At 39.6% G+C, this 23,877-nt stretch overlaps 2 protein-coding genes across 35 annotated transcripts; both read right to left on the bottom strand.

Moving 5' to 3' along the window:
• Positions 1-185: 185 nt before the first annotated feature.
• LOC112195007 lies at positions 186-10,355 on the bottom strand. 32 transcript variants are annotated; one of them, XR_005808576.1, is made up of 11 exons: positions 6,083-10,355; positions 5,414-5,641; positions 5,115-5,331; positions 4,227-4,795; positions 4,061-4,144; positions 3,880-3,977; positions 3,599-3,672; positions 3,423-3,497; positions 3,257-3,321; positions 1,605-1,671; positions 186-931 (listed from the first exon to the last, which is right to left on the bottom strand). XR_005808576.1 is itself a non-coding variant. In XM_040516794.1 (7 exons), exons 3-7 carry the CDS (start codon positions 4,473-4,475, stop codon positions 1,579-1,581), a joined length of 498 nt encoding a protein of 165 aa, XP_040372728.1. In that variant the 5' UTR covers positions 4,476-4,795; positions 5,115-5,331; positions 5,414-6,005; the 3' UTR covers positions 237-1,578. The 32 variants fall into 32 exon arrangements, 6 of the variants coding, with proteins under 6 accessions (XP_040372729.1, XP_040372730.1, XP_040372728.1 ...); XR_005808573.1 differs by lacking the exon at positions 1,605-1,671; XR_005808565.1 differs by having other exon boundaries at positions 237-931; positions 1,605-3,321.
• A 9,942-nt stretch (positions 10,356-20,297) lies between these two features.
• On the bottom strand, positions 20,298-21,689 carry LOC112193860. Of its 3 annotated transcripts, none has more exons than XM_024334107.2 (3): positions 21,379-21,689; positions 21,199-21,297; positions 20,298-20,704 (listed from the first exon to the last, which is right to left on the bottom strand). In XM_024334107.2, exons 1-3 carry the CDS (start codon positions 21,562-21,564, stop codon positions 20,531-20,533), a joined length of 459 nt encoding a protein of 152 aa, XP_024189875.1. In that variant the 5' UTR covers positions 21,565-21,689; the 3' UTR covers positions 20,298-20,530. The 3 variants fall into 3 exon arrangements, with proteins under 3 accessions (XP_024189875.1, XP_024189876.1, XP_040372747.1); XM_024334108.2 differs by having other exon boundaries at positions 21,199-21,294; positions 21,379-21,687; XM_040516813.1 differs by having other exon boundaries at positions 21,199-21,688.
• Positions 21,690-23,877: the final 2,188 nt, after the last annotated feature.

Genomic DNA, 23,877 nt, shown 5'->3' with positions numbered 1-23,877 from the left:
ATAGATAGGCATTTTGTACCACAGGATTCATGGTCGAACTTGCCTTTGGACGTATCCTTGAATTTGATCGAACCATGCCGAGAATGCATCACTCACATGGTTCTGTCTCTGTTAGAAAAAAACTGAAGAGACTGAGATCTGGAAAGTAGTTCGTTTGTTTTGTATTTAAGCCGGAATATGGTAAGGATTTTCAATGTCTCTTTTAGTTTTTTCTTTTTTCTTTTGGACAAAGGATCTAAATTAGAAATACAACAAACTTCATAGATAAGAAACTTCATTAAAGTACTAACACAGCACGAAGTTTTGGATTAAACAGTTCACATTTTCCTAGCCAAATTAGTAAAAAACTATATGCATTAGCTAAAGCACAAACAAATCTGGATATTTAGCCATGACTTGAGTCTCCAACTCGCATGTTGCTTCCTCGATACCATGATACTGCCAGAACACTTTCACCAAGCGAATGCTCCTACCAGGCATCAACAATTCTAACCATCCTCTCGTCATAAGATAGATCTTTGTGAATTTTCAAATCTTTCCAAGTCAAAACATGTGAAGCATCTTCATGGTTTTTCTTCAAAACAGAGATATGGAATACATCACGGACACCGGATAGTTTAGCTGGAAGAGCTACTCGATAAGAATGTTCACCAACTACATCCGAAACCTCAAAAGGACCAGCAAACCGCGGAGTGACTTCCAAAATGCATATCAGAATAGGTAGGTATGACTCACATGTCAGTGGAAGTAGATGCTTCTGGCTTATTTTAGTAATGATGATGGTTTTGAAAAGAACTCCACACGGTCAGCTTCAAGGCAAGTGCTGAAATCCTTCACTTCGTCTTCAGCCTTTATTTTCCATAACAATCTTTCTGTTTGATTGACGTTTCTTTTCGAACAAATAATCAGTTTTACTGCTTTCGCTGTCTCCCTATTGAAGCAAGTGGTACATTAACTCATATATATGCTTCCAAAATATATCAGGTAATGAATATGAATATGACCATCTTTTCTATTGAAAACTAATGCCCCCTTTTCAGAACATGAACTTCAACATCACCTATCGACATGAACAAGTGAAAGCGAATAATATGTGTGACCAAAAGCATGACCTACATGATGACATGGTGCTGCTGAGAATAACCTCCAGCATTAAACATTTGGAGTTTTAAGTTTATGATTATTAAAAATTAAATTAAGGCCTAATAAACTTCAGCATCACTAAACGACATGAGCACCTACAGTAAAGACGAGGAAAAGATTTCATGCTCAAAATTATTTATCCATTTTTCTACATGGTAGTTGATTCCTATTTGCCAAAACCAATATTTATAGCAAATAGAGTTATGTATCATTTAGTTCAAACTAGGCGAGAGGCCCGCGCGATGCTGCGGGTATACTACCGATATGATTGAATTTAAAACAACATTATAGGTATATTATACAATGAAAATACATTATAGGTACATTATACATTAAAACTACAATATACTTGTCACAAAAAGCTGTTGCTTTAGCCATATTTTGAAATTATACATTAAAACACATTAGATGTATCAGCAATGCTTTTTTGGGTCTTCAAGTATCTGAGATTAAACTAATACCTGAGCTAACAGATGATGCACAAAGAGATGTAGGAGCCCAAAATATTTCGCATGAGAACCACAAAGACTTGCAGAAGAAGAAGAAGTCACATAAAACTATTAATGCCATCATCATGCAACAAAAAAGGGGGAAAAAAAACAAAGGAAATATCACATTAGGTGATGTAGAAGCAAACTCCACAAGTAGACACACACACACACACACACACACACACTTTGGATCTGCAAAAGCACTGATGTTACCCTTTACCCAAAAAACTACACCACATTGTAGGAGATTTGGAGAACACAAAGATGAGCACAATAGAATCCAGAGAGTTCCTCTGATGAAAACAAAGCTCACCCAATAAGCTTATCAAAACAACTCCACGGTCTCCACCTCTGTAAAATTGGTTAGTTTTTAGTTGTTGGCTAGTCCCAAGCATCCAATACACCCAACCTCCCTAATCTCCTCTATCTAACCAACCATTAGAGAAACAAAGAGACCCAAATCACTAAGAAACCCACTTCAAATATAATACCCAATTGGCTAAACATCCCTCATTTCATACCAATCATCTCTATCTCTCTTTGTCTCTTTCTCTCTCTTTCAGATCCCAGTAGTTTCAATGCTATTGCTTGGCCAACCCCAATCAACGCAAGCTGAATCATAAGCAAGTTATATTGCAAATTTTGAATACAAAATCTCATAACCTTAAAGGAATGGATGAAAATGTACTTCAAAATTGTATAACACATAAGATGATTAACAACTTTTACAAAATTGTATAACATGTAAGAAAGATCAGAACAGATAAATTGGATGCCAATGGAAAAATTCCTACCTCAAAGGGCAGTGTAGTTTGTCAAACATGTAGTAAAACATTCATGTCAAAAGTTAAGTGACTCTATTTACAATCTTCATAATTCAAATGGTTGATCCGCTTACTATATCAAAAATCTGTTCCCTCTCCTCAGGTAGCAACCATTTTAAGCATAAGAATGCATCTTTACAGGTTGGAACATAAGAGAGATCAGAATTCAAACCAGAGATGTGGCCTTGTCAAAAATACAACTATACACAACAGTAAAAACCAACCATTTGAAAAAAGAAGGGAAAAACAAAAACACCCTGCATCTAAATCAAGAGTTTAAGACCAACATAAAAATAATCCTACAAAACAATAATGCATGTGATCAAACTCCAAATCAAAATTGCTGTGGAAATGGCAGCAATCTAAATAAAGTAAAAACAGATGTAGACATACCCCATATGGCCACAACCCAATACCTAAGCACACCTATATCACCGAAACTCCACTAATGTCTGAACAATTGGAGAATTCATCTAAAGAAGTACTATTAAACTAAAACCAACACGGCAACATCACTTGATACACTTGAATTTAATATGAAAAGGCTCTGTTGCTACTGTAAGTGAACAATGAAACAAATATGCAAAGTTTTCTCTATGAAAAAAGTCCCCTCACGGATATCTGTCTAATATCAAAAGAAATCGTACTCTAATAATTACATAAGTTAATGACATCAATTACAATGCAAAACCCGTAACTCCAAAATATCATACCTGAAATTGACACAAACAGCACAGATAGATGCAAGATTCTTAAATGTGTTTCTGAATATGTGTGTGAGATAGAAAGGGCACAAACCTCAATCATAGGATTATTCTTAGGAATGTTGCAAGCCACAATTATGTTTAGTCCAGTCCTCGACACTGCAAAAAAAAAAAGAACTCAGAATGTCAGGCCCTTGTAGCAGGGATAAAAAGCTACAAATTCAAACCCAACTTTATCTGAAGAAAATTGATAACTTAACCAATCTCCGAGCAATGCTCAACCCTGTATTATCAGAAGTCCCACCAAGTATGGACGTAACACTACTCACTGTACTCTGTTGTGCATGTCATCAATCAGCAAGACAATGCTTACTAATTACTTACAGTAAAAACTGTCCAAAACGGTAAAAAAAATGTGACAAAATTACAAACTTACAGGTCGAGTAGGTGCTGCTGCATACAAATGTCTCAATTTTCCTGGGTTACAACCAATCCATACATATATCTACACTGAAAAACAATGAGAAAATATTACCCAACTCAAAATTTCACCATAACTGCAAAATTCCCTAGATTTTTTCTTGACCCCGAACTTCATACACATTAGTTTTGCAATTCCTAGTCAATAAAGTCAACAACTTGATCATCTAAATTGCCTAAATTTGACTTGGGCAGTCCAATTTTGAAGTAATAAAAAATTGAGGAGGAAGAAGCAACCTGCTTTGGAAGACGGATGATTTGGAAGTGGAGGGTAGTAGCATAGTGATTCTAGGAACAACCCAATTTCAATTGGCTCCATCCCATAATCAAGATAGCTGGAAAAACAGAAAAAGAAACATGAACTCAAACAACCAACCAAAACAAACTAATCTTGCAATATGAAAGAAGATTGAAATACCTTTGTTTAACATGAAAGGATTTATTACTTCATAAGATGTCGACCCAATATCTCCCCCTCAATCATGTCATTCGTAGTCTCAACCTAAATTTTCAATCTCTTCAATTACCCACTAAAAAAATCCCAGAAATTAGAAAACCCACTTGACCAAATCAGCCTCCCTTACCAGTGCCAGACAATTTCACCAGAAATTGGAGCCAATTTGATAGAAGAAGAAGAAGGGACTGACCAGAGAAGCACCATCGGAGGCCATTGTTGATCGAGAGAGAGAATAAGAAAAACATTCTAAATGGACCGAGGCGGTGGAGTTTTTCTCAATTCGACAACACATAGCATGGGCTAGATGGACATATGTCTGAGGTAAGCATGTAAAATTGCAAAGAACCAAGGGCAAAAAAGTCATGTTACTGTTCATTTCGTTTGTCCTCTAGTGAGTTGGGTTTTAGTATAGTTATAATTTGCTTTTATTTGATTATTCAAAAACAATTTGACTTGCAAAAAAAAAATTGGAATAGATGCTCACCCATATCTACAGTCCAAATGAGATTCAAGTGCCCTTTGATTTTATACTTCTCTAACAGTTGAGCAGAAGTCCCATCATACACTAAATTTCCTTTATCCTTCTGAGGTTGGCGTCATCCACTTGAAAGCTTGGTTAATAACGCAAGCACTTCGAGAAGAATCAATGTCTTTAATTTTTGTTATGGAATTCAATAAGTCATCGGTGAAGCGAACCTATGTGGGAAAGAAATGAGAAATAATTATAGGTCGTGAAACTATTGATGAGGAATATATTTATTTTTTGGCAATCTGATGAGGAACATTGATCCTATTTCAACAACTGAACAGCATACTGCATTTTATTAGAGAATACACAGGTGAATTCCATTTAGCTATGTAACTCCCCATTAATCTATCCTGTTTACTTAACGATTTTCTCCCTTCTTTTAGTATGATGTTAATAGACCGATACTCTCAATAAAGGGCTGATTGTTGTATGCTATGACAATGTCAAGTTTACAATAGGGAAAAATTTGGGAAAGTAGCAGCACACCTTCCATATAGCGTTTTTGAACAGCATAGAGTCGATATTAAGCAGAGAATGAAGTTGGTCAAGCTCCAGCAGGGCAGCTGTAATAGCCTGAGCCAAGTTGCTGTCTTCATCAGCAATATAAAAACAGTTCCGTTTCTTGGCATAAAGGGCTAGCTTCTTCCAAACAGAGTCGCTAGTAATCAAAGTTGAACCATTCCCCAATATCCAAAGGCAACACCTACACAGAAACAATTGCAGAAATCAGACATGTCTGAGATGCATCATATAGCATAACTAGAATGAAATCTTATAGAAAGTACCTTGCACGTGTTAGGGCAACATTTTCTCTTTGCCGGTTCAACAAAAAACCAACTGACCCATTCCCATTACGTATCGGAAAGTAGATATAATTATCACATCTTCTTCACCACCTTGGAATCCATTAACAGATCGCACACTTACGGAGAAGCCAGTATCAGAAGTTTCAGTATATTTTCTGAGCATCTCTTGAAGTGCATAAACTTGAGCGTTCTTTGTTCCACTGAATTCTGTGGCAAAAAACAAAAAGTAAAACCCAGTTTTTAGGTCTTTACAATGTATCACATAAATATAAGCATCAACCAAACTACAATAATTATCTTTCTAAAGGCTTGCTACTATCCCAGAGACTACAGCAACCTCCACCATATTTTTCCGACTAAATCTGTGATCAAATTCTTCTTTTCCATTAGCTACATTTATGAAGGAATAGGATTGGTAAATTTTTCCCTTGAGGAAGCACCTCTCATAGCTTCTTTCTTTGACATTTGGATGTTAGGATCCCCAGGATCCAAGCCCAGAAATGCCATTGCAAAGGAGTGAAAATAAAGAAAAGCTAAAGGAAATAAGTAATAAAAACTGAATTTTCATTGATAGCTTCGTTCTACAGGGAAACTAGTAGATATAGAACTGTTTAGGACATGTGTCGACCAACCAGTGATGACCCCTACCTAACATACTCCCAGCATAAGGACTAAACGGTGCGCGCCAACTAGACAAAACGCTGCCTTTCAATTGCAAATGAAATGACTCATAACATTTCCACCCGCTCAAAGAATAGGCTTGACCTCAAGCCTGAAATGTCTTCCGAAATTTTGTCCTTGCTTCATTATCCAAGTCACCAAAAGTCATCTTTGGCTTCTGAGGCTCCGAAACTGCAGATACTGCCAACAGCAAGAACATTTTATCCCAATACCTATCAAAAGCATTGAGTGAAGTTCCAAGAGCACAATCAACTATGTTAACCAGCTGGAGAGCCATTATATTGTCAAGAGCAGCCCCCAAATTGTTATAAAAGAAGCAACCATAAATGGAGATAGTAGAGACAAACTCAAGGGTGATACCCCATTGGATAAGATGATGAAAGGAGCCTTGAACCAGTCTATTCATATGCAGAACCCATGATACCATAACCTTGTTTATATTGAAAATAGCATCATCCACCCCAGCTCTGTACATTGCACCAACAGAACTTGCCAAACCAAGAACAAGTCTAGCAATACCACAAATATATTGAGAATCACTGCAGTTTCCATTTGACAACTCCGCAGTTATACTTGTATCTCTATCATACCTGCTAGGTTGCAAATAAGCAGAGAAACTATCCAAATTATCAGAAGCCACATGAATGATCTCACTTATCACATATAATAGTGTCTTAATTATGTCACCAAGCAAGTCCCTTTCTGACTTTTCTGAGTCTGTTCCAGTGCTAGAATTATTAGCAGCATAAAAAACTCCCACAGTAGGGTGCAGTGTTGTATCAATATTTGCCACTTCTTTGAAACATGACCGCGTCTTAATGATCCAACTAAGAAAGATAGCCAGCTTAGTATATGGCATGTAATTCCAGGGAAACTCCATTCTTTGCTTCAAGAGACATATATAATATTTGAAGACACTATTATGCATTAGTGGACATAAATGAACACCAGCATGAGAAGTAGCAGAGGTTCTGAAGGCTTCTCTATTGGGACCCTGCAGTATATGGCTTGAATTCACAAATTCAATTGCCTGAGAGTGTACAACTCTAAACAACAATATAAGCGCGGGAGCCTCATTTGACCGCATAGGTACTGAAAAGTATTGTGGGGGAATTAATGCAAGATCTCCAAGGCCATTGCCACAGAAGTGAAGTCAAAAAACCATGTAATCATGAAATGAGGCAAGTGAAGAGAACAGCTCATAAAAGAGCAATAATTTCCATTATCAATATCACTATACCCAATTTCAAGGCCCTGCTTCTTAGACCTCAAAGACATCAGCTCATTCATAGAGAAAACCATCATAATTCCAAAGATAAACTGTGCATCATCTCTCAATATGTCAGCCAAAAGTGGTCGTAATAAATGGATAGCAACCACAGGTGATAAAAGAAACAATTTCTTCACAAGTGCATGGAATGGAGGACAAGAAGTGGAAGAGCAAGTTGCCATGAAAAGCTCATCTTCATGAACATGTCCCACCATGTGTTGAAAAAACTTGTGCATATTAGTCAAAAAGCCTACACAATTATCACTTGAAAGAAGTACATCACAAGTGTACCTCACAAAAGATAATTTTGAATTGCTTTTCAGAAAGTCAAAAAATTCATCAACAATAAAGCTCCTTGGGTGGCAGCTAGCTTTAGTTTGGCAAAGGAAGTGGAGTACGGCCACTTCAAATAGATAGAGGTTACCACCAGTAACATCTTTGATAAACATTGTAGCCACAGGGAGTGAGAGAGTATGTACAGTATAGGTCATGAATAAATAGTCTAGTGCATGTTCATGTGCATGAACAAGGCAAACACAATAATGAATAAAATTAAGCATTGCAGACCTGAAGTCAACACAATCCAATGAAGAATGTAGAAGAGAAGAATACCGCAATATTATAGAAGCTTCCACAACCATAGAACAATGCTGATAAAACTTGCAAGCCAAAATTATATGTAGTGCACAAAACTTGGGCTACCACCGTGAGAGATTCCGCAATCACATCAAGAGAGAGTGGAGTGGCTTTTGTAGCCACTTTTTGCAAGGCCAATGAACCATCATGTTGTAGCTTCAGGCTTTTCAGGCTTTTATAATCAAGAAGCACCAAGAGCAGCTTCATTGCTTTATGTTCACTGAAAATGACATGACAACCTCCAGGCTTACAAAGATGAGCAAAAGCCAAAGCCACTTGACTTTGAACGGCCTCGTCAGTAACCCGCATTAGATATAATAGATTGTTCGATACTCGTCCACAAATATTCCCCTCTAATCTTTTCAATGTCTTTTCAACACAATCCTTAGTTTGTTGAACAAGGAATTCTCCATCTTCAAATTTCTGAACAATTCCAAATTTTATAAGAGCTACAATGTTGTCCTCCTTATCTGCAAGACCATATAGAGCAAATGCAGCATTGTGTTGCAGAGATTCATTTTTTGAATGAAGTAACTTGAGTAGAGGCACTACGCGACCATTATGAGCAATGTCAGCTTGGTTATGTGTGTCTTGTGCCAACCTCCCAATTGCCAAAGCTAAGCTCTTAATTAATGGTTGTATCGCACTCCTTTGAACAATGTGTGCCGTGCAATCTAAATCAGCAGTAATTAACTAACCAAGTAATAAAGCAGCTTTTCTTTGGCTTACCAAACAAGGTGAACTCAGTAAATCAATAACAGGTTTTAAAGCACCAGTCAGGAGAACAAGTTTCTTGATGCTCGAGGAAAACTGAGGTAGCTTAAACTGAGCCACTGGAGGTAAAACTGCATCCTTTTGAATTTTCTCAAGCCAAGTAGCAATAGGAAAACTCATCTCAAATTGAATATTCAAGGTTTTCAATCCTCCACTGTCATCACAATTTTTCTCCAAGGGATGATGGTCACAGGCTTCTTTGTCTGCTTCAGTGGCTGAGTTGGATATCCTTCGTGCCACGGTCTGGACAACCTCAACTGGGGAGGGAATGTTTGATGAATTCTCAGCAGCTCCAAGAACAGGTGTAGGGTACTCTTCCCTAGCATTCTCAATGCCACTAACCGGCATGATGGATTCCTGCTGCTCAATTTCATGTGATTTTGGCCATTTTTTTTGCCTTTTTGAGATGGAAACTGGTTTCATATTTATCGGGGTCTTCCATGAAGAACTTTAATCCAGCTAGTCTCTTAGCAGGGTCTTCCATACGGCAACTTTTAGTGGTGGCCATGGGCACTGAGAGCTCTCTTCCATCAAGCATGAGAGGACCGGCAATCTCAACAGGAATGGTGACATACCCAACCTTGTTAATCTCATCATCTTCTGCAGTTGGTGTTGGGATCTCCATTGCCAGCTTTAAGTCGAACACCTTCTGTGCGACTTTAGGTGAAGCAATTGGGGCTTGTGTGGGAGTGGAGTGGTCTGTAGCTTCCGTTGCCGGAACGGAAGACGACGAGGTGTTGCCGGAAGATAGTAGAGTTCCAAATTGCACCGCCGGCGATTCTGATATATCGACTGGAGTTTTTAGACCCACAAGTTGCTGAAGAGGAGCCTCCATAATCTCAACTGCCGCCTTGGAGTTGTGACGTGGGAAGGCACCTCCACTTTTGGCCTTGATGGCCCATAGACTGCACCTGCGGTACCTCTTGGACCTCGAGTACTTACCCACATAACGGAGCAGATCTGGGTTTTGGGTCTTTTTGGCAACTCTTGCTTTTGCACCCATGACGACGACTCTACATCTGAAACCCCGAAACTGTTTGCTATGGAGAGGAAGAGGTTTTGGATCAGTAAATTGGAGTTGGGGCACAAAAGTGGAGACTAAGGGTGACTGAAAGGTTGGAATTGAAGGAGCAGAATGGTAAACAAGTGGGGTACGCATGGTTTTGGTGGAGATGAAGTGTGAATTAACACTGCTAACTGATGGTTCATAGGAAATCGATGGGTATTTGCGGTAGAATCAGGTGAATGGTGAGTATGGGTTGATGGAAATTGATGAAAGAAAACATACCCATTAATGATTGTTTGGCGTGGTGGTGGTGGTGAGTAACTCGGTTGGAATGGAAATGAAGGAGGAGGTGGTGGGTAGCTAGGGCTACCGTGAGGGTGAGACGGATGTGTGAGATAACAAGCGCCGGAGATCCCACCGCCCTGCACTGCCAGACTCATCGGAAACAGGCCCAGTTGTGGGTTTTGATACCAATTGTTAGGATCCCCAAGATCCAAGCCCAGAAATGCCATTGCAGAGGAGTGAAAATAAAGAAAAGCTAAAGGAAATAAGTAATAAAAACTGATTTTTCATTGATAGCTTCGTTCTACAGGGAAACTAGTAGATATAGAACTGTTTAGGACACTTATCGACCAACCAGTGATGACCCCTACCTAACATACTCCCAGCATAAGGACTAAACGGTGCGCGCCAACTAGACAAAACGCTACGTTTCAATTGTAAATGAAATGGCTCATAACATTGGACCATCTAATATCTAGTTGTTGTAGAACTCCCTTTTCGGAAATAAACTGACGGATGGATGCATCCCATGTACTGGACATTGAGTAGGTGCTTCTTGTATCCCAACTTTGCCAGCCTTCCAAACAAACTTCTCCCAAAATCAGCACTTGCTGCAATCTAGTAATTTATCACATTTATTAAGATGTTGTCAATGTAAACACCAATCATACTTTGAAAAGAATGGAAACTACAAAGGATAAACAAAACCTCGCTTTTAACCATTGCAGGGAGTTGCCTCTCATCTCCTACAAGGATAGCATGGCGGAGACTAGACATATAACGTCCCGAACCTAAATTCACCGGTTTACTAGTAATTTGGACGGTAAACGACCCTTACTTTCACTTTTACAGTCGTTTTAGTACTTTTAGTGGCCCTAAAAGTTAAATATTTGTTTGGGTCAAAATTTGAGAAAATGTTCTTCATAGAAGTTGTAGAGGACGTTAAACCGAACGCGTGGATATGTGGTACGTAAAAATCGGAGTCAGTATGCGAAAGTTATAAGCGAAATACTAAAGTTATTGTTATTGTGGTAAGTTTCTATAAATAGCCAAGTTACTGTGGTAAGTTTCCATTTTTGGAAACCTACCGGGCTTTTCTCTCTCCTCTCCCCCGATCCTTTCCCTCTTCGACCCGATTGCTCTTTCCTTTGATTTCTTCCTCCTCCGGCCACCCCACGACGGAATCCGGGAACCGGCAAGCTCGCCTCTTCATCCTTGTCACGCCTGTGGTGGTGTTTTGCGGTGGCTCGGCCGGTGGAGCTTGGAATTGAGCCGTGAAGTTCACTGTAGCAGTTTGGGAGTTTTGTCGATTTCCGGCGATTCCGGCAGTCTCCGGCCACCAAACCGGCGTCGAAGGTTCGGTTTTTGACATAGATCATTTTCCCTAAGGTCTTTCATTACAATTTGCAGTGTCGAGGTCGAATTAACGAATTGCAATTTCTAGGGTTCTTGGAGTTTTCTGGAAAAATTTCAGCGGCCAATTTGGAGCCTTTCAAGGTAAAATTGGAACTTGTTGTAGTTGTGAAAAATGTTGGGTCTGTTGAGTAGGTGGCGCTGCCGAAATTTGGTGACCCTTGGAGGTGGTGGCCACCGGCGCGTAGGTGCGTGAAGGCGCGAAAGGCAGTGTTTTAATTCCGGTTTTTAGCCCATTAAATCCTATAAATTGTGTAGAGCTTGTATGTGAAGTTTGGTAATTTTTGGAGAAACTTGGAATTATTTATGAATTCTGAAGTTTAGGGTTTTGATTATCGAATTACGAGAATCCGACCGTCGGATATCTCTCGGTTCTGCCTTGGAACCTTTAAATTAACGAATTGGTATTAGTGGTATTATTTGGGCTAAATCCGAGGAAAATTGGGAGGTGAAATTATGAGGAAGTGATTTTAGGAATTGTATTAAATTATTGAAGAATTATTCACGGAATATAATTGTGTACAGGACGACGTACCAAGCTATTGCTTGATGACGGAACACGAATACATGATCGTCGGAATAGTACTTTGAGTGGACTTTTGTTTTAAATAACGATGCATGCATTTATTTTCTTAAAATAATGCTCTAGTGATTATTCATATTACTTTTTGAGGAAATGAATTAATTTTCGGAAATTGATTTCGAATTATATCATGGTTTTGCTTTCAATAATGAGTTTCAAAGGTTGGTTTTGATTTATAATATTATTTGATGAATTCCTTATTTCCGAGGTAAATTTCTGGAATTAAGCATATCCCTAATCACCGAGTTAAGCTCCTGGAAGATTTTTAAGATGAGTTTCAATGGAGTTGGATATTCTCAATTGTTTATTGACTTTCGGTTTTGGCATCGGGAACGCCTAATTAAGGATTTTGGATTTGGTTGGCTTCTTGGAGATTTTGAGAGATTTTTGGAAATGGGATTTACCTATTCTAATTTCCGGTTTCGGTTACGGATTTGAGAATATTTGGGCGTGTGGGACACGCCGTCGATTTATTCCTATTTCTCACTTATCCATTTTGAGATTGAGAGTAATCTTGGCGTGCGGGGTCACGTCGTTGAATACATGGTTTCTATCTCGTGAGAAATGTGGGGAAGCTACATGGATTTACTCGTTTTCGATGATTTTTCCTCACCATACGCGGGTTATGTGATTAGGTCTCCTCCTCACTGACTTTGTGTTAGTGAGTGGCAGTTGAGGTAGCTTGTTCTCCTCCTCACCTACTTTGTGTTGGTGAGTGGCAGTAGAGGTGATTTATTCTCCTCCTCACGTGGGTGTCAGTCGAGGTTATTAGTTCTCATCCTCGCACAATCTCTGTGTGAGTGGCAGTTGAGGGTAGTAGAGCCTGGGAGGCTCCATTTCCCGTATGGTGATATCTCTTCCCCATATCCTATCATTTCTCGACTAGCGGGGCCTAGTCTGATTTCCGTGTAACCAGCGGGGCTAGTCGGTTTTTCTTGAGCAGAGCTTCTCTTGATTTGTTTTCTAAATCGTTGCATGCATCGAGAGTTTTTAAGGAAATAAATGTGGGAAAGTATAAAATCCATTTGGTTTAAAAATTGTTTATTTTTGTCCACTCACGCTAGCATATTTTATGTACTTTCCCCTGGGCCCTTCGGTTTCAAATGCCCAGTTTGCAGGCGAATTGGTTGAGGTCGGGCGTACAGAGAGTTGAGGCATTGTCAACAGCATGGCTTCCGCATCTGCCTTTGAATTAGGTTTTCCTCTTATACCTTTTTGTTAGAATTGCTCTGATTACCTATGGGATTTATGCTATTCGAGTTTAGATGTGTGTTTTGTGAATTAGAGACTGATGTTGATTTGGGGAGCAGGGTGGCTCCAGGAGCATAAGGATAAATTGATTGAGAAGTGTAAATGTTTTCTACAGGTTTGGGTAGTCCATTTTAGGGGAAGTTCCGCCAAATTTTTGGTAGAATTTATTCTAAGGTGGGCCCCGCAGGGTCACTTCAGATTTCAGGGTGAAATCCGGGGCGGGTCCTGTCAAGACAGTTGTAAAGGAATTGCTGATTCACATTCTTTAAGCTGAGCAGCTTCATCAATGACCAACAATTCCAGTGGTCCTGTTCCTGCTACAACATGCAATTTGGAAGAAGTTGATGCAGTACAGAATATTAAGCAAGCATTTTCTAAGCAGAAGTTCTTTAATGAATATTCGTTAATAGGAACAGAATTCCATTGGAAGGGACATTTTAATGTGTTTGTACACTTCGTTCTCAACTGCGTAAGGCAACCAACAATGCTTCCTGGAACTTTGGAATCTTTGAGGACTAAATCCAACCCTTCATTAGCAACACCAGTAGTATACAATGAAACTTTAATAGACTTTAACAAACCCAAAGCTCTGACCATGTCAATATCTTGAACTGGAGGGCATCAGGAAATTCATCAATATCATTTGCTTTATCAACATAAGCGATTAGATAGAACTTTGGAGGCCTGTTCAAATCATCAATGCATTCTGGTCTAACATTTGTCAAGGCAATGACATCCCCAACCTATGGCTCATACATCAGTCCTTTGTGATTCTCATAACTGATGTTTTATCGTAAAACAAGTCACCAGGAGGTCCAGCTGAATCTTCAATTGTCAGAATTTCACAAGTAGGTGCATGTGACAGAGTCAACATATTCGATAGTAAATCAGCATGAGCTTCCTCAACAAGTGAAGGAATGAATGACTTCTTGTAACTCGTCAATGTCACAAATGTGTTGGGGATCGTCTGCACCGGTCAAGTGAACAAAGGAAAAAATTAATTGACCTAAAGATAAGCACTTCAAAGTTCAAACTAATTGAGTCAATCCAATGCCACTAGTGGATTGACTCAAAATGCAGAGCCAATATTATTGGAAGGTGCTATCAATGCAGAATCAATTTTACCTTACTATAAATATAGAGCCAATATAATGCATGCTAATAAACTTTTCTATTAGGGAGATCTGAAAAAATTACTTTGCAATATCAATATGACCTTTTCTGCAACCATTTTGATTGTAGAGCTAAACCAAAAACTAACTAACAGAAAGAGAAGGAAAAAAAAAAACTGAAAGTTTTGACACATATTCTCTTTTACAATAATGAAAGGACACATTTCCAGAACAAACAAAGAACTCAAATTTTAACCCAAGCTAAAATACCAAGAAAGGAGGGAAAATAATTAGCATTGGTATTCGTAGTTTCTCTGTAGTTGATGCTAACTAAGATAACGTAGCTACTTTTCTTACAGAGAGCTGGACATTGAGCAAGTAGAAGTATTTGTAATAAACGCATGAGGGAAATTAAACGCAGACAAACCTGATTTCTGTAAAGGTTGTCATTGAGAATATCCCTAATAGACCAAGAGAATACCAAATCCACTAGGCTTCTTGTATCTGTAACTTGTTCCTGTTTCAGCTTACTATTCTTCCCCATTAGTACTGTTTACTCTCTTACTCAATGACTCACTACTTGATCCTACTTGATCATGAAGACAGAACAAGATTGTCGCCCAGTCGATGAACCCCTTCATTCAAGTTTCAAGATGACATAGGAAGATGAAGAGAGCACGGCGAAACTCTTTTTCTTTTACCATTTTTTTTTTTTGAGAATATTTTCTTCTTTTTCCATTTAGTAAATAAAGAATGTGAAAAACAAAGAGACGCAACTCGAGAAAAGAAAACGACAAACTCTCAGCTTATTAAGGAACCCAAAAACCACGCTAATCCAAATTATATGAGAATTAAAGTCACAGATTCAAAATAGATGGTTTATATTTTTTTGTTTTTCTCTATGAAGGGGTAAAAGGGTTTATTTCTTGGTAAGAGTTCCGATAAACATTCAAAAACTTAAGAAATGCCCGTTCAGTTGTATGTCAATCAACACCCATGGAGGTGCGAAGGAGAGTTGTTAGTATAAGATGTTTATGTGTTGGCATTTTCTATACAAAACATTAAGTCTTAGGTGTATGTTAGAAGTATGTGATTGTTTGAGGTGAAGACTAAAACTATTATAATACAAGACGAAGACCCCAACTGATCTTTGTAAAGCTCTAAAAGGTAGATCATTCATTGGATGTCATAGTATCTTTTTCTTGATTGTGTGTTGTCGCTATTGGTATCTTGTACTGACCCTGAATAGGTGTCGATGCATATTTATTATCAATTTTCTAAGGAGGGTGCCTTGGTAATCAAGACGGGCCACCACTAATTTTTTTTTTTTTTTGAAGTGCGAGCGAGCGAGAAAATATATTCATAAGCCAGAATAGGTTGTTACATACCCTTCCGCTGCCATCAGACAGACGAGAAGATAGTGGTAGTACACACAGTGGTACATAGAAATAGACCTACTCATTGTACAATTAAATACGTAGAACATACTGGGAGCCCCCTTTCGTACTACGCCGGAGGCGCTAGAAGGATCCAGCCCTCCCAACCTAACTATTACCCAGTAATCTAGTCGCCTAGAGACCTCAATTGGTGTACAACTAGAGACACTGAGAATTAAGTCGACAAGACCAAAACCAATAGCTAAAGCTAGATGCAAACATGTGCCTAGACAGTCCCTGAAAATAGGGAATTATTGAAACAAAACTGACTTAAACAAAATAAATAGGGTCTAGGTCAAACAACCCAGCCCAAAATCACAGCCCAACAGCCCAAGAAGGAAACCCCATCTCAGGTCCAACAATGAAAGCTTGACCCAAGCCCACCGTCCATCTACAGCCTCCAATGGTCGACCGCTGCCACCCGAGACCAGATCCCACCGCCGCAATTGGCACCAGCCCTCGCCGCCACACCGTAAGACCCGACCTCGCTACCTCAACCCACGTCGAAGCCCGACCGAACCACGTTAAAACCAGTCAAAAGCAGCTCGATTCAGCATGCCGCCGCCACCGTCCAGCCCCTCCACGACGCTGCCGGTCATGGAGATCCAGGAGGTGCCTCAGCGACACTCGATCCGCGTTGCACCGCCGCCCACTAAGTCCAAGATTTCTTTCGGTGCTTGTCGCTAAAACCATCCAGCGCCGGACTCGACCCGTAATCCCTCTCCAAGAAACTGTCAGGCCACTAGTTTTCAAATTCCCATCCGACAGTCAAGTCGAGCAGGCGAAGCAAGCCAACGCCGCCCCTTTCTGTCGCTAAGGACTGGGAGCGACGAAGTCCAACCCCCTGACCAGCCCCTGAATGAGCCTCTTCCAAACTTGGTCGGCGATCTAAACTTGCCTCCAGTCGGCGAGGCACAAACGCTGAGATAAGAACTTGAGCAACTCCGGAGGGAAAAGCAAGACCGAGAATCTCGTCGACGGAAAAGGCTCGAAAGGATCCTCCAGCTCGATAGCGACTCTTCGGATGAAGAGCTCAATGATGCCCACCATAACCACCACAGGATAACCAACGTGATAGCCGGTAGCGCAGGTGAAACCTTGCTTGAGAGATTGAGCGGCAAGCTGAATGATAATAGTAGAATTGGGGCAGGACGCCACAAAAGACCACGCAATGAAGAGTGGCGAGAGAAAATGGAGAAGATGATCAAACAGTGCAAGCGCACTGGCCCCCGAGATTTGGCGGCCGAGATCGTGAGGGACGTTGGCAAATCCCCATTCACTGACGACATCTTAAAAGCGACAAAACCCTGACAGTTCACAACCCCTGTTTTCCAAAAATATGATGGGACCACTGATCCCGTAGACCACATCAAAGGATACAAACAATAGATGTCCATCGAGACAACGGATGAGAAGCTAATGTGTAAGCTCTTCCCATCAAGTCTCACGGGACTAGCCTCGGCTTGGTTCTAGGATCTCCAGCCTCAGTCAATCCCGGATTTCGACACTCTGAGCAGGACCTTCATCTCACAATATTTCTGCAGTCGCAAGCAAAAAAAGTACATGGCGACCTTATTCAACACCAAGCAAAAAGTAGGAGAGAAGATCGATTATTTCTTCAAGAGATTCAAGGCAGAGATGATGCACATCAATTGTGACCCTCAATGCGCGGCAATCGCCTTCCGAGAAGGACTCTTCCCAGGTACACCCCTATATGAAAATCTATTACGCAACCCACCAAGAGACATGGATGATGGTCGAGGGTGAAATCCGGGTCGATGGGGCAAAAACCAGGTAACGTAAACTGATGTTCTTTCTTTTAATAATCATTTGTTTGATTTTCACTTCCTTTTGTATTCGAAATGTATTTGTGGCCAGTGGCCAGAATAAACAAAATATTATTTGCTTAACTCGTGTGATTTAATGGTAAACCTTGCCCGCCGAAAAAACGGGGATAGTTATAACCGAATCTCATTTCATAATAAATACATGAGGTGCCTCAACGACACTCGATCCGCGTTGCACCGCCGCCCACTGAGTCCAAGATTTGTTCCGGTGCTCGTCGCCAAAACCATCCAGCGCCGGACTCGAGCCGTAATCCCTCTCCAAGAAACTGCCGGGCCACTAGTTTTCAAATTCCCATCCGGCAGTCACGTCGAGCAGGCAAGGCAAGCCAACGCCGCCCAAGCACGCCGCCGGACAAGAAGAAAGTTGCAACCCTAGACCAAGAGCGAGTCCGGGTTTTGTGGAGCTCGCAGTGTTTCTTAAGATAACCAGATTCTTACGGGCCACCACTAATTGATTTGTTAGGTTGCATACAAATTGTCTTTAATTGAATAATAATGAAGATCCTTTTTATTAGGATAATATATATTAGGAAAATATTTTTAGAGTTAGTAAGCGCATACATATAAAAGAAAAATAACCTTTTCATATTATGCTTCCGTAGAATATTTGAGGGCACCTTTTGTTTGAGAGATTTTTTTTTTTTTTTTTTGTAATATTACTTCCTCTCCAACATTCGATTTGGGGCCTCAAGCGCTGACCCACAACCCGCCCCTCCTTGATATCAACTTATCTTCATGCAAGGCAACTTGTGGCTTTGATTATCGTTTTCAAGTTTCAACACTATGACAAGTATAGCTCGACTCTCGGGTATGAGCAAAATACTACAAAAGCGACTCCCTAATAGTTATGATCGAGGCGAGTGACGACTAGGTTGTTAATCCTGAATACTATTCTCATGATGATTCCTAACTATGATTCTTACTATGATCAAGGAAGAGTAATGTCATGCAACAGTCTTCTGTTAATGAAGTCATTTTTTCGTTCCTCCTCAAACAAAACAAAACAAAACAAAATACTCAAAGTCTTGCTTTTCCAGCCCACAAAACTTACACACCTCAATGGCAAATATTCAATGCCATTTCAGTATGGTTGTAATGATTTGTTCGTATAACCCCATTTCAATATCTATCTCATTTACTTGTGCTATCCGATCTAGTTGAATTTAGTTAAAAATTGATACGTACACTTATACAAGAAGAAAAATTATAGATACATAATATATCCATATAATAATTGAACTTCTTACCGGTAGGAAAACTCGATGTTTAACAAAGTTGGGATCTCTACATTGTGGAACCTTATTTGTACATAATAGTAGTTGCTGCCAACAAGTTAATGTAGCTACTTTTCTTATTGAGAACTGGGCCTTAAGCAAGTAGAAGTACTTGTAATAAAGACATGAAGGAAATTGTGCAGACAAACCTGACTTCCGTAAAGGTTTCCATTTTCTGCAAATAGTGTGAGTTTCGTTCTGTCCGAGCGCAATTTCGATTCTACTCGGATGCTTTCTCTTCTCTGCTGACGGAGAGTTCGCGTCTTGTGTCAGTTCTCAACCTCTATTTGCTTGGTTTCTGTTTTGGGCTTCTTGTTTTTACTGGTAGATTGGCACAGGCCGCTGGCCTCGCCGGCGTGCTTCTAGTGTGGCCGGATGGGTTGCTGTCGGAGGTGATTGGGATGGAGATTGGAAACTGTGGCGTTGGGATTTCGACCTGTTTGGTTTTTATTTGATGACGGTGGCTGCACGGAGACTGGGTGAGCGGAAGATGGTGGTGACTGGGTGTGTGGCGGTGGTCGGAGATTCGGATTCGGCAGTAGTGGGGTTGTTGACCCTCTAGGTTTGGGGATGGAGACGGTGGGAATACAGGCTCGGGTGTTGATCTTCTTCATGGAATTGGGCACGCGAGCTTTGTGTTTGTGGTGCTGCCCGTGCAGCAACAATCCAGTGTCCGTGTGAAGATTGTTTCAGAGTCTATATGGATTTCACAGGATGATTCTTCCAAGGAGATGGAAGATTGTTTATTCAAGCTGGTGGTTGCCATGGTATTGTGCTTGTCAGTGTCAATGATTTTAATTGAAATGTGCTATACTTTTTTCAGAAGTAGAATTTGGCTTTCTAGTTTTGGTTGATTCAGTGAAGATTCTTGTTTATCGACCATTTCCAGAATGGAGCATGACCAATTGCCCATCTGGTTTGGAAAGAGAAAAGTTGATTGACTTTTGAATGGAGAAGAGGTCGTTGTCTGGAGAAGAAAGAGTGAAGAGGAAGATTGTTGTCGCGAAGAGAGAGAGAGAGAGAAAGAGAGAGAAGAAAAGACCCAAAAAGAAAAGAAAAAAGATTGAGGGTGTTTTAGGAAGTGTAAAAAAATTTGAGATGAAATATTATTAAAAAAAGGAAAAAGGGTGTAGTTTGCAAATATGGGGGTGCAAATCATAGAAAATGGACCTAAAAAAAGAGCTACTTGACTCTCCATTTATAATGGCAAGCTTCTCTTAAGTATGCAGGCCAATTACAACTACAGAATGCATCTTGCATATACCAATATGTACTAGGGATAGAAATTAAAAGAGACAGAACGCAAGGTTTACTGGTTTATCTCAGCAAAAACAGCATTGCCAAAATTCAGAAAAGGTTTGGAAAGATTTCCAGGTGAAGTTCTAATGTCTAAGGCAGATAAACTCACCAAGAAGCAATGTCCAAAGAATGAAGTTGAGAAATTGAATATGGAGATAAAGTCTGATGCAAGGCTTGTTGGAAGTCTCATGTATGGTCAGGCTTGTTATCTACTGCATTCGGCAAATCTACTTCATTCACATTTAAAACTTGACTCTTCTAGGGCGCCCTCCATGATTGCTCTAATCATCTTCTTTTTCTTTAACTCATCTTCCTTCACACTCTTCTCTGTCGTATGATCATTCTTGTCCAATACAGCAGCCCTCTGCAGTTCGGTACTCAAAACCCTCGGAATGAATTGGAGAGGCTGCAGGACAAAAGATTGCAATTAAGAAATAGAAAAAGATATCTTATTCAGGTAAAAACAGATTGGAGAGTTCACGATAACCTAGTGAGTAGGTTCAGTTTGCAATTAGGAATGAAAAGAAAAGAACTACAGCTAAATTGCCTACAATATCAGAACATATTAGTCCGTATAACATTCCTGACAGGTTATCTGAGTTTCATTACTCCAGCAGCTAAATGCAAAGGAACAAACACAAGGAGAACATAACAATAGAAGGGGTTCTCAGGGTCATTTCATCAAACAGCTGGTTCTCACAATTTATATTCACATCAACTTTAACTCTGAATGATTGAAAAGCAACACTTACAGAACCACTTCAATTATATATTCCGATAAAACACAACATGCAGCTATAAACTCAATAAGTCAACTGATTATACGAAAATTGATGTGCAACTGTATGGCGTATTAACCAAAACCAAAACCAAAACCAAATTGCAGGTAGTGAAACTTACCGATGTCATTTTGGGACCGGGAGGACCAAGCACGGCAGTCTTGCTCTCAGAGCCATCTTCAGTCTCGACGACGATGTCACCCTTCTCGGACTCGCTCTGCTTCGCGAAACAAAACCAAACACGAATCAATTTTCTACAAAACCAAAACCTAATTGCAGGCTCTGAAAACAGAAAACTTACAGAGGCACTCTCAGTCTTCTTCACCATTTCGGAGTCATCGGACTCGATCTTCTTCTCAGATTCGCTCTCACTCTCGTGCAGCATAGCTGCTACCTGTTCAGCAGAGGAGCTTGAAGACGAGGAAGCGCTAGCATCTGGATCTGCTTCTCCGATCAACGTAACCTCAAGCTTAGATTTCTCCTCCATTTCTTGATCGAGGATGAGGATCAATTCGGAAAGGGAATTAGGGTAAACAGAATTGGGAAGTGGGGTGAGAGAGGGATTGTATAGGGACTGGGTGATGGGCTGGCGGGAAATGTATTTGGGTCTCCCGGGTCGGTTAAAATTTTGGCGACTCATTTTGCATTTTGGTAATTCTAATAACATTTTCTATTTGCAATCCCTTAATTCTCTAATTCCCATTCCCTCGTTATTTATGTTATGTTTTGAATGAATTTTATCACCGAATCTCACTCAACTATTTTTCACTTGCAAACAACAATATTAACAAAAATAAAAATAAATAAAACCTCGCTCGAAACAATAACATTTTTTGACCAACTACCTTTCACACAGTTTATAGTTACAAGAATCTTTGCTGACCTCAGCAATGATTATCTCCTAATTTTTCGGCTAATTTTGTTACACAGATTTAGCCAACTATTGCAGGTGCTCATTCACGAGGATTGTGCAATTTGGGGCTGTTATCAGCTACAGCTCCAAGAGGATTTTGTTTGTGTTTTGAAAGAGGGAATTACTTCCTAGGTTGACTAGGAATGGTTGGTCTTATTTATTTAGTTCTATTTACTCTTAAAACGCAAGGTTTCATTTTAAATTGAGATTGGAATCTCCTAGCTGTTTTGGATATTTTTGTAGGCCAGTGTCATGCATGTCAACATCTCAGCTATATGAGTTGACAATTATGAGGATTTCTATATCCGTTACAATACAATTTGCTTTTGCTTTAGTCCTTTCTCTGCATCTTCTTTGCTCTCTCTCTCTCTCTCTCTCTCTCTCTCTCTCTCTCTGATTCTGGAAGTTAGGGCTAGTACCCTAACAATTATTTTTTTTACCAATTTAACACTCATATATTAAATTTTCTTTGCAATATAATTACTTAACAAGGATAATATAGTAAATTCTAAAATAGAAAACAAAAGAAAAAAAATAGTAGAAAACGTGGGAGTTGTATGAAAAACTTTCCCGCTACCTTTAACTTCTCTACACACATATAGTGGGTGGGCCCTCGATCTTGACATTCTGGCAAAACCACAATAACAATAGCAAAAGCAATGGCTCTTAGAGATAGCTTAATTAGTTATCGAGCAAAAAGATACCAAAGAGCTGAAGTAGAAGGTGACTCAGAAACTAGTCATTGATTCAGTAAGGGGAGTCATTAAACCATCGTAGAGGCTCCTTAAAGACATTAGAAAATTTGCAATCCCTTAATTCTCTAATTCCCATTCCCTCTTTATTTATGTTATGTTTTGACAGACCCATTGCATGTGAGTTACTGTGTATTGTACATCTCTCTCTACTTAAAATATAATTTTTTAATAAAACATCATGATAAACTATAATTATGTTTTATAACACGTGGCAGAATTTGTATTAAGTGGTGGTATCACCACCAATACTTTGGTGGTGAGCAAATTTGAGTCCCAGATTTGACAGGAGTTTTGCATATGTGAAATCCATGTCAGCTTTGCATACTGTGTTGGAGCAAAGTCATGCTACATTTTCCTTTTGAGCCCTTCATAATCCATATGACATTTGGCAGATGAGCTTGAGTTTTTTTTTTTTTTTTTTTTTTTTTTTTTTTTTTATAAAGAAAAAAGAAAAAAAGTAAGTTACAAAGAAAAAAGAAAAAAAAAGTTAAGTTACAAAGAAAAGCCTCTAGGGCGATTACAGTTTAGAAGATCTAAATTAAAGGCTGAAAAAGCTGTGATAGCTTAACTAGTTATCGAGCAAAAAGATACCAAAGAGCTGAAGTAGAAGGTGACTCAGAAACTAGTCATTGATTCAGTAAGGGGTGTCATTAAACCATCGTAGAGGCTCCTTAAAGTCATTCAAGACATTAGAAAATTTGCAACTTCTTTTGATGCCATCACTTTCAAGTATATTTTTAGAGAAGCAAATTTTGTGTGAGAGGAACCGCCCCGTATTTCACCCTGAAATCCGAAGCGGCCCTGCAGGGCTCACCTTAGAAGAAATTCTACATGAAATTTGGTAGAACTTTCCCTAAAACTAGACTACCCAAACCTGTAGAAAGACATTTCCACTTCTAATATCAAACAACATCCTCAACTCTTGGAGCCATCCTGCTCCCCAAATCACAACATTTTCCCATTCACATTTCGTAGCATAACTCGAACATGTAGAGTAGTCTTACTCTACCATCAATGGGAAAAGGTGCAAGACATGTAAACAATCCGATATGCAAAGAAATTCTATGAGGTCGGCTTGGTACATAAAATACTTCTTGGCATGCGCTATTATCAATGGAATTACCATTATTTC

This window comes from Rosa chinensis, chromosome 3 (assembly GCF_002994745.2).
Source record: "Rosa chinensis cultivar Old Blush chromosome 3, RchiOBHm-V2, whole genome shotgun sequence".
NCBI classification, from domain to species: domain Eukaryota; kingdom Viridiplantae; phylum Streptophyta; class Magnoliopsida; order Rosales; family Rosaceae; genus Rosa; species Rosa chinensis.
The sequence above is the reverse complement of the archived record's forward strand: the minus strand, read 5'-3'. Positions and strand labels throughout refer to the sequence as shown.